Source organism: Oncorhynchus mykiss, chromosome 30, assembly GCF_013265735.2.
Source record: "Oncorhynchus mykiss isolate Arlee chromosome 30, USDA_OmykA_1.1, whole genome shotgun sequence".
NCBI classification, from domain to species: domain Eukaryota; kingdom Metazoa; phylum Chordata; class Actinopteri; order Salmoniformes; family Salmonidae; genus Oncorhynchus; species Oncorhynchus mykiss.
Genome location: NC_050570.1, coordinates 9,854,677 through 9,870,662, shown reverse-complemented (window position 1 = coordinate 9,870,662; position 15,986 = coordinate 9,854,677). Strand labels below are relative to the sequence as shown.

Genomic DNA, 15,986 nt, shown 5'->3' with positions numbered 1-15,986 from the left:
AGGCCCTTAGAGAGCAGTCTAGATAAGATGAGGAGGGACTACCATAAACCCTTAGAGAGCAGTCTAGATGAGATGAGGAGGGACTACCATAAACCCTGAGAGAGAGCAGTCTAGATGAGATGAGGAGGGACTACCATAGGCCCTTAGAGAGCAGTCTAGATAAGATGAGGAGGGACTACCATAGACCCTGAGAGAGAGCAGTCTAGATAAGATGAGGAGGGACTACCATAAACCCTGAGAGAGAGCAGTCTAGATGAGATGAGGAGGGACTACCATAGGCCCTTAGAGAGCAGTCTAGATAAGATGAGGAGGGACTACCATAGACCCTTAGAGAGAGCTGTCTAATAAGAAAATAAGAGTTGACTATGATGTGTCCTTTTTTTTGGAGGGGGGGGATATATACCTCAACTTCAGGAGGAAGATGTATGAGTTAAATGTATATGTTTTTCTCCTATCAGAGTGTAACTACCACCAAAGGAGTTAGAGGTGTGGTTTTGTAGCTTGTCATGGTTGCACTTTAACCATTTATAAGGATGCTGTTATTCTTCTGTCCACAATGAATATTCCATGGCATCAATACAGCAATCTTACTGCAAACAAAAAAATGATGTATTCAACAGAATTGCAAATTGAGATTAAACACTATAACATATGTTTGGGTCTGCGACAGAAACCATGCATCCTAATATAGCAATTTTCTCTCGTTTCCAAACTACAAATAATTATGATGCTACATCTTCATGCAAGGACTTTAATAAGATTGAATACGAGTAGTTCAGACGGAGCGCTGTGTTTGATCTTACTGCCCTCATGAGAGACAGTCGTTACATTGAGAGGGGAAGATGAGTTGAACCTTCGTCATGACGCTTGGGTTTCTTAGTGTGAATCCCACATGGTACTCTATGCCCTATATAGTGCACTACTTTGACCATGGCCCTATGGTAGCGCACTATATAAGTATTAGGGTGTGATTTGGGGCCACACTCTTAATCGGGGATTAATTAAGAGGGCCCAGAGGTTCTTGGAAATGTTGACAGAAGGGCCATGTGGGATGTGGCGTATTTACGTAATGGATTCACTCTGCATAATTATCAGCTAATGAGACAGGAGAGAAGGATGTACGTACACGCGCACACACACACACACACACACACATTCATGTGCAAGCAGGTTAAATGTGAGAGTCGGGGTGAGATGAATACACAGAGGATAATGACACACACTCTTCACCTGGGTGATGTGATAGGGGTTATGGGAAAGATTGAGAGCCACTGTGGACAGTAACGGCCCTTTCTCCCTGGCCTACAGGTGAAACTCAGTGGGTTATGTGAGCAGGACAAGAACCTGAAGGAACTGGAGGTCCAGATCAGCTCTCTGAAGAACAATAAGGTACTGACACTTCATCTCTATACTCTCATACAGTAAGTCTCACAGCGTTGGGGTCCATTTTCATTTGTAATCAGCCATTATAGGAAGTCAATGTCCATTCAATGTATGAGTTGTTAAAACATCTCCTCGTGGATGGGATTTGAGGTTAAAGGATATTCTTTTGTATGGTTTTTCTTCCACTTTGACAGAAATACTCGCATTGTGTGAGTTTCCCGTACTGAGTTGAAATGGAATTTACCTCGATCCTGCTGTCTCTGATATTGACCTCTAACCCCTGACCCATCAGGACAAGCTGGAGTCGGTTCTGGACCTGTCCCGCCAACAGATGGAGCAGTACAGAGACCGGCCGGCCCACCTGGAAAAGATAGCCTACCAGCAGAGACTCCTACAGGAGGACGTGGTGCACATCAGGGCCCAGATCTCCAGAGTGTCCACGGTAAGATTATTAAACACCTGTGAGTGTGTGTGGGACACTCAGAGGAGGCTGGTGGGAGGAGCTATAGGAGGGTGGCTCATTGTAATGGCTGGAATGGAGTTAATAGAACAGAGTCAAACGGAGTTTCATGTGTTTGATACTATTCCATATATTCCCTTTCAGCCATTACAATGAGCCGTCCTCCTATAGCTCCTCCCACCAGCCTCCTCTTGTGTGCATGGGTGTGTACCCTGATTCACACTATAAGTACTGGCCTGGTTACATATCCACCTTAGTTACTGGCACCGTGCTGGAAACGACAATATGAAAAGAAACTATCTGAGCCAGCACCGTACGGTTCGGATCAGCCCAACATGGTGAATCGGGCATGTTCGTGTGTGTGTGTGTGTGTGTGTGTGTGTGTGTTAGGTACATGCAGATCCTAGTGTATGGTCTTCTGTGTCGTTCAAACTGACACATTCCGCGTTATGTGTTCATGAAAACTCTTACCTCGCTGCCTTGTGTTTTGTGTAGGAGATGTCCCGGGCCTGGGAGGAGTACAGCAGGCTAGAGAGCTCAGTGGAACAGCTGAGGACCGCGCTACAGACCACCATGAACTACAGCACCACCTCTCAGGTCAGAATGGGTACTGCACCTCAACATCACAGCTCAGTGCGCACACAGTGTTGTTATTCACTGTCTTGAAGAGTGTTCCGTAGATGGTTGTATCTACTGTGAAAATACTGTTGCGTTTTAGAGCATAGTAGCAACCAGCTAAAGCGTGTGTTTGAAATTCTAGCGGGAGAAATCTGAGATAAAGCGGGAGCTGTGGAGAATGGAAGACGTGATGGCAGGGCTGAGCGCCAGCAAAGCCAACTACAAGATCACCATCAACTCAGTGCAGAACCCAGGTGGGAGAATTATCAACTGCCCAGAGACTTCTGCCAACTATGTTTTACTCAATTGAATTCAAATATAACGACTTTATTCGTCCCCTTGGGGGAATTCCTAACTACAATACACTATATGGGAGACAAACAACCATAGTAGTTTTCCATACCAAATAGCCAAATCTAGTCTCCATATACCATGTGCTTCTGTTACAAAAACAGCGATACCTTCATATTCTAACACTTACCATGACAGACAGAAAAGCACAGAGGTCAGTCATAAGTTAATTCTTGGCCTGTGTGTGGATATGAATGTGAATACGGATGCACTCTTATTCATTTGCTTGTGCATTTTTTTTTCCAGAGAGGAAACTAGTGCCTTCGGTGTTGGACCCTGCAGTGCCTTCCCAGTGCCCTACACCCCCACTAGGGGAGGTTAGGCCCCCTCCTCTCAGCTCATACATACTGCCTCACAACCCTGTGCCAAAGTGGGTGAGTGGAAGTTCCGTTTGTAAATCTGGGTTTACTGGGGGATTAGAACCTGTACAATGACCAACTCAGTGGCCTTGTGCTTAGAGTGTCCGCCCTGAGATTGGAAGGTTTTGAGTTCAATCCCTGGCCGAGACTGTAACAATGGGACCTGATGCGTCTCCGCTTGGCCTTCAGTATTAAGGAGATAGATTGGGGGTAAGACCCTGCTACGGACTAGCGTCCTGTCCAGGGAGTATACTTGTACATTATGTTAGAGTTGTTGATCAACAGCATTGTAGCTACTCCACAATACTAACCTCATTAATAGAGTAGAAAGAAGGAAGCCTGTAAAGAATAAAATTATTCCTAAACATGCAACAAGACACTAAAGTAATACTGCAAAAAATGTGTCAAAGCAATTCACTTTTTGTGTTACTTTAAAGTGTTATGTTTGGCGTAAATCCGATACAACACATTACTAAGTACCACACTCCATATTTTCAAGCATAGTGGTGGCTGCATCATGTTATGGGTATGCTTTCTCCTATCACAGCCATTAAACTCTGTAGTTTTAAAGTCACCATGGGTTTCTTTGCTCTCCGGCAACTGAGTTAAGATGGACGCCTGTAACATTGTAGTGACTGGGTGTATTGATACACCATCCAAAGTGTAATTAATAACTTCACCCTGCTCAAAGGGATATTCAATGTCTGTTTTTTTTTAGGTGCCCTTTGCAAGGCATTGGAAAACCTCCCTTGCCTTATTGGTTGAATCTGTGTTTGAAATTCACAGCTCGACTGAGGGACATTACAGATAATTGTATGTGTGGGGTACAGAGATAAGTTAGTCATTAAAAAATAATGTTAAACTATTATTGCACGCAGTGAGTCCATGCAACTTATTATATTACTTGTTAAGCAAATGTTTACTCCTGAACTTATTTAGGCTCGCCATAACGAAGGTGTTGAATAGATATTGACTCAAGACATTTCAGCTTTTCATTTTGTATTAGTTTGTAAAACATAGCTCCCCGTTATGGGGTATTGTGTGTAGGCCAGTGACAAAAACATCTCAATTTAACCCATTTTCTATTCAGGCTGTAACACAACAAATTGTGGAAAAAGTCAAGGAGTGTGAATACTTTCTGAAGGCACTGTAGATGAAACAGTCATCTGAATATGAAACTAGATAGACCTGAGTTATTCATATTCACTGTTTCATGTATTTCACTATGAAACTAGATAGCACTGAGTTAGTAGAATGACTCCCTCCTAATCAGTGGTGGTGTCTGAAAGCTACTAGCTGACAAATCTTTGATTCCTCCCTTCCTTGATTCTTCAGTTTCTCCCCTCCCTCTCAATGCTCATTGGAGCAGAGGCTCCAAGGTTCCTGCCCGCAGGCCTCTACCTTCAATGAACTTTGTGGTACTTTCCAATAAGGTAGAATCTCAATTGTATTTCCTTGATTTCTCGCATCCTCTCTCCTCAAAACCCATTGGATGAGAAAGTCAGAGGTTCCTCCCCTCTCATCTAACGGTTTTGAGGAGATGAGGAGAAAGGATGCGAGGAATCAAGGAAATGCAATTGAAATTCTTGCTAAGTACTAATTGTGACTGACTTCCTGTATGGGTGTGGCTCTGGTACAGGCAGAAGATGAGGCTCCTCCCAGGCCACCCCTGCCCCGCCTTTACGACTATGAAGACCCGCCCCCCACCATCCCACCCCTCCCCAAAGAGGCAGCAGCGGTCGTAAGACACACGTCGGTTCGAGGGCTCAAACGCCAGTCAGACGAGCGGAAGAGAGACCGTGAGGTCGGAGGGTGTGTCAACGGAGACTGTAAGGTCAGGACAAGCCATTATTTAAATGTATTTAATTAAGTCGTTTATTTTTAGGTCATTCATTTTTAAGACTAGACTTTTTTTGTACTTCTAAGGTGTATGCTGCAGATAAAAACAGTTATTCAGCGGGTGCCGTTTCTGAAGTGGAACAGTCAATTGCGGCACTGTATCAAATCACCGCTGTTTTCAGCTGTCACCATCGAAGCCAGTTTCACAGGACAATAATATTGTCATGGCTAAGTGACTATCATACTGTCACACAGTCATTCTATTCCAAACAGCTGTCCTCTTTCCTCTTCTATCATGCACTAATCACTATGCATCTGAAAGAACTGAATAGCCAATATGGTGGAAATTAGTTGCCAACACACCTTTCCTGAAGGAGAGGGAATGAGGGTTGAGGAAAAGGTGACAATGTTTTGAAATGAAATGCATCCTTTACCTCACTGTGAGGTAGCGGTTAATTTAAGAGGGTTGGGCCAGTAACAGAAAGTTTTCCGGTTCAAATCCCTGAGCAGACTAGGTGAAAAATCTGTTGATGTGCCCTTGACCAAGGCACTTAATCACAATTGCTCCTGGATGTCACTCCGGATAAGAGCATCTGCTAAATGACTAAAATGTAAAACTGAGAGTATGTCTGTTATGGTGACCATAATACTGCTACACCAGCAGTCACAAGTCATGACCACAGTTAAAAACCACGTGAACGTTGAGTCATGGTAACTAGGCTTCTCCAAAAAATGCATTTGAAAAATCAAATCAAACACTTCATGAGAGCCCTGGCATTGAGTTTGAGCGGAAGTTTGAGCGGTTGACCTGTTGCCAACCGAGAGCCAGCTCCTCGTAGCTGGTTGATGCATGGAATGAAATAAGTGTTCTTATATGCCCATTATGCACAACATTTCTATATGCTATGCAATTGTGTGCGAAAACAGAGTTTTGATGGCCTCTATTAAAAAGAGGAGGATCCCATTAGCTTTCTATAGGCTGGGCCTACTATAATTATTTCTCAACTTTCCTAATATTAAGCACATTGCTTCGCAACCGGAGTAGCCTACCTGGCTGGCATGAAAATGAACCGCAGGAAAAACGTCCTCCAGTCGCTATGCAAGTGCATATGGATGCCGTCTTTTTCCCTGCCCCTGTTCCAACAGCTGCATGATGTCCCATTCTAAATCGAAACTAATGTCACACATATATTATTTAGTATATGTAAAGACAACATTAAATTGATAATAGTCTGATGAGTGAGAGTATTATGACTTGTGAATGATGCCAGCGTGTGCAGTCTAATTCCTCGATCACACCAATGGTGTCATTGTGTTGTGGACACCAGAAGTACATTAGTTTCCAATGGAACGCTGCGTTTGCCTTGCAGCGTTGCGTTGCAGAGCGTTCTGTGTGGTGTATATGTTGGAATTATCGAACGTATGCATCAAACTGTATGTGTAGACGGCTAGACAGAAACGGTAGCAGAAGGTGAATGTTGAACTTTTGTTGCACACATCCAAATGATAATGCATGCTACTTTTGCACAACACACTATCTGTGTGATCAAGGCGTAAGGCAAGATACAGTGCATGCATTTTTGTGACTTTTTCATATCATAATTGCCAGCATCATGAAGCCTACCCCATGGGCCTATATGTTTTGATAAGGTTTGTATCACAACTAAAGTGGCCAAATAACTCTAAGCCTACTCTATAGGCCCAAGACCCCTGGAACAGAGTTGGAGAGCCCATAGCTTACAGAGCCTAGTGAAACAAGACCCCTGGAACAGGGTAGGAGAGCCCATAGCTTACAGAGCCTAGTGAAACAAGACCCCTGGAACAGGGTTGGAGAGCTCTGAGCCTAGTGAAACAAGACCCCTGGAACAGGGTAGGAGGGCCCATAGCCTACAGAGCCTAGTGAAACAAGACCCCTGGAACAGGGTTGGAGAGCTCTGAGCCTAGTGAAACAAGACCCCTGGAACAGGGTAGGAGGGCCCATATCTTACAGAGCCTAGTGAAACAAGACCCCTGGAACAGGGTAGGAGAGCCCACAGCCTACAGAGCCTAGTATAACAAGACCCCTGGAACAGGGTTGGAGAGCTCTGAGCCTAGTGTAACAAGATCCCTGGAACAGGGTAGGAGGGCCCATAGCTTACAGAGCCTAGTGTAACAAGACCCCTGGAACAGGGTTGGAGAGCCCATAGCTTACAGAGCCTAGTGAAACAAGACCCCTGGAACAGGGTTGGAGAGCCCATAGCTTACAGAGCCTAGTGCGTCAAGACCCCTGGAACAGGGTAGGAGAGCCCAAAGCCTACAGAGCCTAGTGTAACAAGACCCCTGGAACAGGGTTGGAGAGCCCATAGCCTAGTGTAACAAGACCCCTGGAACAGGGTTGGAGAGCCCAGAGCCTAGTGTAACAAGACCCCTGGAACAGGGTTGGAGAGCCCATAGCTTACAGAGCCTAGTGAAACAAGACCCCTGGAACAGGGTTGGAGAGCTCTGAGCCTAGTGAAACAAGACCCCTGGAACAGGGTAGAAGAGCCCATAGCCTACAGAGCCTAGTGTAACAAGACCCCTGGAACAGGGTTGGAGAGCCCAGAGCCTAGTGTAACAAGACCCCTGGAACAGGGTTGGAGAGCCCATAGCTTACAGAGCCTAGTGAGTCAAGACCCCTGGAACAGGGTAGGAGAGCCCATAGCCTACAGAGCCTAGTATAACAAGACCCCTGGAACAGGGTTGGAGAGCTCTGAGCCTAGTGTAACAAGACCCCTGGAACAGGGTTGGAGAGCCCATAGCTTACAGAGCCTAGTGAAACAAGACCCCTGGAACAGGGTTGGAGAGCCCATAGCTTACAGAGCCTAGTGAGTCAAGACCCCTGGAACAGGGTAGGAGAGCCCATAGCCTACAGAGCCTAGTGTAACAAGACCCCTGGAACAGGGTTGGAGAGCTCTGAGCCTAGTGTAACAAGACCCCTGGAACAGGGTTGGAGAGCCCAGAGCCTAGTGTAACAAGACCCCTGGAACAGGGTTGGAGAGCTCTGAGCCTAGTGAAACAAGACCCCTGGAACAGGGTAGGAGAGGCCATAGCCTACAGAGCCTAGTGTAACAAGACCCCTGGAACAGGGTTGGAGAGCCCAGAGCCTAGTGAAACAAGACCCCTGGAACAGGGTAGGAGGGCCCATATCTTACAGAGCCTAGTGAAACAAGACCCCTGGAACAGGGTAGGAGAGCCCACAGCCTACAGAGCCTAGTATAACAAGACCCCTGGAACAGGGTTGGAGAGCTCTGAGCCTAGTGTAACAAGATCCCTGGAACAGGGTAGGAGGGCCCATAGCTTACAGAGCCTAGTGTAACAAGACCCCTGGAACAGGGTTGGAGAGCCCATAGCTTACAGAGCCTAGTGAAACAAGACCCCTGGAACAGGGTTGGAGAGCCCATAGCTTACAGAGCCTAGTGCGTCAAGACCCCTGGAACAGGGTAGGAGAGCCCAAAGCCTACAGAGCCTAGTGTAACAAGACCCCTGGAACAGGGTTGGAGAGCCCATAGCCTAGTGTAACAAGACCCCTGGAACAGGGTTGGAGAGCCCAGAGCCTAGTGTAACAAGACCCCTGGAACAGGGTTGGAGAGCTCTGAGCCTAGTGAAACAAGACCCCTGGAACAGGGTAGAAGAGCCCATAGCCTACAGAGCCTAGTGTAACAAGACCCCTGGAACAGGGTTGGAGAGCCCAGAGCCTAGTGTAACAAGACCCCTGGAACAGGGTTGGAGAGCCCATAGCTTACAGAGCCTAGTGAAACAAGCCCCCTGGAACAGGGTTGGAGAGCCCATAGCTTACAGAGCCTAGTGAGTCAAGACCCCTGGAACAGGGTAGGAGAGCCCATAGCCTACAGAGCCTAGTATAACAAGACCCCTGGAACAGGGTTGGAGAGCTCTGAGCCTAGTGTAACAAGACCCCTGGAACAGGGTTGGAGAGCCCATAGCTTACAGAGCCTAGTGAAACAAGACCCCTGGAACAGGGTTGGAGAGCCCATAGCTTACAGAGCCTAGTGAGTCAAGACCCCTGGAACAGGGTAGGAGAGCCCATAGCCTACAGAGCCTAGTGTAACAAGACCCCTGGAACAGGGTTGGAGAGCTCTGAGCCTAGTGTAACAAGACCCCTGGAACAGGGTTGGAGAGCCCAGAGCCTAGTGTAACAAGACCCCTGGAACAGGGTTGGAGAGCTCTGAGCCTAGTGAAACAAGACCCCTGGAACAGGGTAGGAGAGGCCATAGCCTACAGAGCCTAGTGTAACAAGACCCCTGGAACAGGGTTGGAGAGCCCAGAGCCTAGTGTAACAAGACCCCTGGAACAGGGTTGGAGAGCCCATAGCTTACAGAGCCTAGTGTAACAAGACCCCTGGAACAGGGTTGGAGAGCCCATAGCTTACAGAGCCTAGTGAAACAAGACCCCTGGAACAGGGTAGGAGAGCCCATAGCCTACAGAGCCTAGTGTAACAAGACCCCTGGAACAGGGTTGGAGAGCTCTGAGCCTAGTGAAACAAGACCCCTGGAACAGGGTAGGAGAGCCCATAGCCTAGTGTAACAAGACCCCTGGAACAGGGTAGGAGAGCCCATAGCCTATAGAACCTAGTGAAACATATGTTCTTATAAACCCTGTCATTGCTCAATCGCCTGTGAAAACAGAGTTTTGACTGGCCACAATTTAAAAGAGGATCCCAGCTTTCTCATGCTGCTATATTTATTCTTAACAGTAAGCACATTAATCCGCTTTACAACCAGTGGAGCCTACCTGGCATTTTAAGTTGACTCAAACCTCACTGATCTAGTGTGACGTCTGCAGTGTGATTGTTGCGTTAACCTCTGTTGCGGTCGTTTCAGGTGGAGCTGCGGTCGTACCTCAGTGAACCAGAGCTGCCGGGGATGGGCCGGAGCAGCATAGGGTCTGAGGGGGGCTACCAGACCCTCCCAAACAAAGGTATCATCAGCTAGCCTGGAATCCAGACCTGGTTGAGGCTTGCATTCCACTCCTTGCCACTTTGTGTATTTTCAGGGCAGCGGTGCTGTGTCAGGGTGGGTTTCCTCCCAAGCATACTGTGACAGTGTTTCCTGTTTCCTGTCCGTACCAGGTCTGTCAGGCTCATCGTCGCAGCTGAACCAATCCAGTAATATCTCCTCCTACGTGACCCTAAGGAGAGGAGTGGCTGGCTCAGCAGGGAGGGTGAGTCACCACACAAAGGCTGCGTTCTAAAAGTAGTGCACTATTTAGGGAATAGGCTCTGGTCAAAAGTAATGCACTGTGTAGGGAATAGGCTCTGGTCAAAAGTAGTGCACTATGTAGGGAATAGGCTCTGGTCAAAAGTAGTGCACTATGTAGGGAATAGGCTCTGGTCAAAAGTAGTGCACCACACAGGGGATGGAACGAGATATGAGTTACATCCCAAATGGCAACATATTCTCTATATTGGACTAGTAACCGGAAGGTTGCAAGTTCAAATCCCCGAGCTGACAAGGTACAAATCTGTCGTTCTGTCCCTGAACAGGCAGTTAACCCACTGTTCCTAGGCAGTTAACCCACTGTTCCTAGGCAGTTAACCCACTGTTCCAAGGCAGTTAACCCACTGTTTCTAGGCAGTTAACCCACTGTTCCTAGACCAGTTAACCCACTGTTCCTAGGCAGTTAACCCACTGTTCCTAGACCAGTTAACCCACTGTTCCTAGGCTTTGTTCTTAACTGACTTAGTTAAATAAAGGTTTAAATATATATATATATATATAGTGCACAACTGTTGACACAACTCTCTGTGGTCCAAATGTCCATTCTTTAATGCATGTTTCAAACTCATTCCTCTTTAATGCATGTTTCAAACTCATTCCTCTTTAATGCATGTTTCAAACTCATTCCTCTTTAATGCATGTTTCAAACTCATTCCTCTTTAATGCATGTTTCAAACTCATTCCTCTTTAATGCATGTTTCAAACTCATTCCTCTTTAATGCATGTTTCAAACTCATTCCTCTTTAATGCATGTTTCAAACTCATTCCTCTTTAATGCATGTTTCAAACTCATTCCTCTTTAATGCATGTTTCAAACTCATTCCTCTTTAATGCATGTTTCAAACTCATTCCTCTTTAATGCATGTTTCAAACTCATTCCTCTTTAATGCATGTTTCAAACTCATTCCTCTTTAATGCATGTTTCAAACTCATTCCTCTTTAATGCATGTTTCAAACTCATTCCTCTTTAATGCATGTTTCAAACTCATTCCTCTTTAATGCATGTTTCAAACTCATTCCTCTTTAATGCATGTTTCAAACTCATTCCTCTTTAATGCATGTTTCAAACTCATTCCTCTTTAATGCATGTTTCAAACTCATTCCTCTTTAATGCATGTTTCAAACTCATTCCTCTTTAATGCATGTTTCAAACTCATTCCTCTTTAATGCATGTTTCAAACTCATTCCTCTTTAATGCATGTTTCAAACTCATTCCTCTTTAATGCATGTTTCAAACTCATTCCTCTTTAATGCATGTTTCAAACTCATTCCTCTTTAATGCATGTTTCAAACTCATTCCTCTTTAATGCATGTTTCAAACTCATTCCTCTTTAATGCATGTTTCAAACTCATTCCTCTTTAATGCATGTTTCAAACTCATTCCTCTTTAATGCATGTTTCAAACTCATTCCTCTTTAATGCATGTTTCAAACTCATTCCTCTTTAATGCATGTTTCAAACTCATTCCTCTTTAATGCATGTTTCAAACTCATTCCTCTTTAATGCATGTTTCAAACTCATTCCACAGAGGGCCGAGTGTCAGCAGTTTTTCACTCCACCCTTGTACTTGATTGATGAATTAAGGTCGCTAATTAGTAAGGAACTAACCTCACCTGGTTCTCTAGGTCTTAATTGAAAGGAAAAAAATGAATGAGTTTGACACCCCTGCTTCAATGTTTCCTTGTAACCATATTTTTCCTGTGTAAATACAAGCTTTTCTTTTGGTGCTGAAATCTGTAGTTTTTGATAAATGTTTATTAATGTGGAAGGAGGAGCCCGTTATTGCACGGCTATGTATTCCAAATCCAACTGACATCTCTAACAATCAGGACAAGCACAAGTACACAGTAAGCATTTAAGAATGGATATTTATAAAAGTAGTGAGTGGTATTGCACGCTAGAAGTCGTAACTTCCTACTCCGTTGGAAAACAGTGGATTACAGGGCACAGTTAGACAGACAGTTAAATTCTTATTTTATCAAAAACTACAGATTTCAGCACCAAAAAAAAGCTCACATTTACACAGGACAAACATACACTACATGACCAAAAGTATGTGGACACCTGTTCGTCGAACATCTCATTCAAAAATCATGGGCATTAATATGGAGTTGGTCCCCCCTTTGCTGCTATAACAGCCTCCACTCTTCTGGGAGGCTTTCCACTAGATGTTGGAACATTGCTGCGGGCAGTTTCTTCCATTCAGCCACAAGAGCATTAGTGAAGTCGGGCACTAATGTTGGGCGATTAGGCCTGGCTCGCTCTATGTTCCAAACAATCAAATGTATTTATAAAGGCCTTTTTACATCAGCTGATGTCACAAAGTGCTATACAGAAACCCAGCCCAAATCCCCAAACAGAAAGCAATGCCGATGTAGAAGGTGTCTGATGGGGTTGAGGTCAGGGCTCTGTGCAGGCCAGTCAATTTCTTCCACACTGATCTCGACAAACCATTTATGTATTGACCTCGCTTTGTGCACGTGGACTGCTCGGCCATGGAAACCCATTTGATGAAGCTCCCGACGAACCGTTCTTATGCTGACGTTGCTTCCAGAGGCAGTTTGGTTTTTGGTGTTTTATTAGGATCTCCATTAGCTGTTGCAAACTTTCCTCTAGGCTCAAATTAAAGATATGACAGATAGGAGTGGCTATAGAGTCAGCTACCATCCTCAGTAGCTTTCTATCTAAGTTGTCAATGCCAGGAGGCTTGTCATTATTGATTGATAATAATAATTTTTCCACCTCTCCCACACTAACTTTACAAAATTATTTTTATGCATGAATAAGATTGCTCACTGTTCGTTGTTGGCATTTCCTGCTTAAGTTTGTCTACTTTGCCAATGAAGTAATCATTAAAATAATTGGAACTCGGGAGTGAGTGTTGCATCCGAGGACAGACAATTTCTACATGCTTCAGCACTCGGCGGTCCCACCACTTTGCAACTGAGCCGTTGTTGCTCATAGACGTTCCCACTTCACAATAATAGCACTTACAGTTGGACAGGGGCAGCTCTGGCAGGGCAGAAATTTGATGAACTGACTTGTTGGAAAGGTGCCATCCTGTGACGGTGCCACGTTGAAAGTCACTGAGCTCTTCTGTAAGGCCATTCTACTGGCAATGTTTGTCTATGGAGATTGCATGGCTGTGTGCTCGACTTTATACACCTGTCAGCAACGGGCGTGGCAAAAATAGCAGAATCCTCTAATTTGAAGTGGTGTCCAGACTTTTCTATATTTAGTGTAAGTACAAGGACATTTTTACAAGTATCGATTGACAGCGACTCAATATAGTTAAAGGTGCAGTCCGCACACACTCGTCGCCAGTCAACTTCATTGTACTTGTACATTGTGGAGTTGAGAAACTCTGCTATCTTGTCCTAAGACTAAATACTGAATTTGTGTTGAAGATGCGTCCGTTTTTTCCTTTGTTTTTCCTGTATTCCTCCTCACCGGTCTTCCTCCTCTCCTTTCCTTTCTCCTTCTTCATATCACATGTCTATGGCACTACCCATCTCATATCTCTTTCACTATGTTTCTCTCTCTCACTCACCATCTCACTATCTCCCTCTCTCACGATCTGTCCCAGGAGAGACCTAAGAGTGCCTTGGAGCAGCTGTACTCTTCCGACCAGCAGCCCCAGTCTCTGGCCCAGGCCCCCCGGAGCCGCATGAGTGCTGAGGAGCAGCTGGAGCGTATGAAGAGACACCAGAGGGCCCTGGTCCGCGAGCGCAAGAGGAACCTCAGCCAGGGAGAACGTCACTCCACCACCCATCGTTCCTCATCCACTAACAGGCCTCTCTCCTCCACTGACCTGGGCTCAGTACGTTCCCCCCCTCCCCAACCCTGCAGCAGAAGCAGGGACCACTGCCACTGTCACGCCCCTGCCGAACCCCTCACATAGGAGCCACCGCCACAAGCACTAACATGCTAAACGGCTTATGCTGACACCATTATCCCACGCTCTCCCCCATGTGTAATCAATGGCAGTAAAATTAGTAAAGTTAGCATCATGCTAAGGGTCGGTGGGGCTGGTGCTAAGCCGGGGCCAGCTAGGCTGGGCTGCAGAGCAGTCAGACTGTGCGTGGTGGAGGCTGCTTTGGGGAGTAGGGGAGGGGATATCAGAGATGGACTGTAAGACAGCGCTGTTCCCCATATTAAGGTGTAGGGGTTGAGTTTACCCCATCACTTGTGCCCCTGTGTGTTACCTCACTGACACACTGAATGTATATCAAGGAGAAGAGGTGGGCATCTCTGCCTTCCCTACCTCTCTGTCACAAGAGAAGAAAAGGCCATTCTATGTACATTTACATTTCTGTACATATACATTTTTATTAATTTACTGAAGGATATTTTCAGTAGCCTATACATTTGTAAAGTTATATTTTATAGAGATTTGATGAAATGGGGATGGGGAAATGTGTACCATGTTTGAACAAATCAATGAGGAAGTGGTACAAATCATTACCAAACGTCCCTGCTCCCTCAATCATTACCAAACATACCTGCTCCCTCAATCATTACCAAACATACCTGCTCCCTCAATCATTACCAAACATACCTGCTCCCTCAATCATTACCAAACATACCTGCTCCCTCAATCATTACCAAACATACCTGCTCCCTCAATCATTACCAAACATACCTGCTCCCTCAATCTTTAGCATTACACAAATTAATCTAATGAAAGTGCCTTTTTTTGCTGATGAATCATTTTCTTCTCACAAAATTGCCCATCAACCTCACTTTTTCCACCCTGGTTGTCTTATGGTGTGCTATGGCTACCACAGAATCAGATTAATTGAGCCTATGATCGTCAAAAGACGAGGGACATCACATTACAAAGTCTAATATATTATCTAACACACAATCTTAACCAGATTGCTGTGAGCTCATCAATAATAGCTTCAAACTCCTAACTGCATTACTGATCAGCCTTTGTGTTCCCAGCTCCTACTTACAGTTGGTAACACTTACTTCATCAGCTTTTGCTGGTTACGGAGTTATTTTGTAGTTCTTCACCATAATAGCCAGAGTTTACACTACTTCTCATTTTAGACTCTCTTTTAGGTCATTTGAATCTGCTCATCTTATACCACACCATGCCACATTAAACAGCCGCTTATTCACACCATTTAGTTGGTGCTACATCAACATTAGCACAGCCCTTTTAAGACCACAACTAAGACGTTTCTACTTGGCTGTGGTTGACTGCTACAACGGTCCACTTCCACGGTCAAGGTCATAGTGAGCGAGTACTCCAGTCTGAGTACCTTTAATTGGCCTGTTTTATCTTATTCACTGCAGATGAAAGGACAGGGAAGGGATAAGAAAAATGGCTGCCGAAAGCCTACCATCAAGGCAGGTGTAAATTCCACCATATTTCTTTCACCCATCCCAATGTGTTTTAAATCAGCAAGGATGTGAAAATAGCACACAGGAAGGGAAATAATGGACAGCTCATGTTAAGTGAATCTGTAAAACGAAAAATCCCAACTCCTTCACTCCTGTTATATTCTAATGTAGAGATCTGCACTCAAGAATAAAGTAACGTTGCTTCTGAAAAGTCTCTTCTGGCTGTGTTTTTCCATTTGGCAGGGGTTTGATGAGGATGTATATGCATGCATTTTCCCTGTGATGTGATTTTCCTCCGTCCACCGAGCACAAGGACGCATGTGATGCACTTTCTCCTCACAGCATGGGAATACATGCTGATGAGGCCTACAC

General features: G+C 45.2%; 1 protein-coding gene across 8 annotated transcripts in view; it reads left to right on the top strand.

The window, feature by feature from the left end:
• The window catches only part of LOC110521287 (pleckstrin homology domain-containing family A member 7), a 169,754-nt gene that overhangs the window by 142,815 nt on the left and 10,953 nt on the right, over window positions 1–15,986 (top strand). For all 8 annotated transcript variants that reach the window (XM_036969414.1, XM_021598743.2, XM_021598747.2 and 5 more), the window contains 9 exons: window positions 1,309–1,389; window positions 1,676–1,825; window positions 2,339–2,440; window positions 2,604–2,715; window positions 3,059–3,186; window positions 4,811–5,005; window positions 9,867–9,963; window positions 10,115–10,206; window positions 13,849–14,082. In XM_036969414.1, coding sequence (XP_036825309.1) covers window positions 1,309–1,389; window positions 1,676–1,825; window positions 2,339–2,440; window positions 2,604–2,715; window positions 3,059–3,186; window positions 4,811–5,005; window positions 9,867–9,963; window positions 10,115–10,206; window positions 13,849–14,082 — 1,191 coding nt within the window. The remainder of the gene's footprint in view (window positions 1–1,308; window positions 1,390–1,675; window positions 1,826–2,338; window positions 2,441–2,603; window positions 2,716–3,058; window positions 3,187–4,810; window positions 5,006–9,866; window positions 9,964–10,114; window positions 10,207–13,848; window positions 14,083–15,986) is intronic.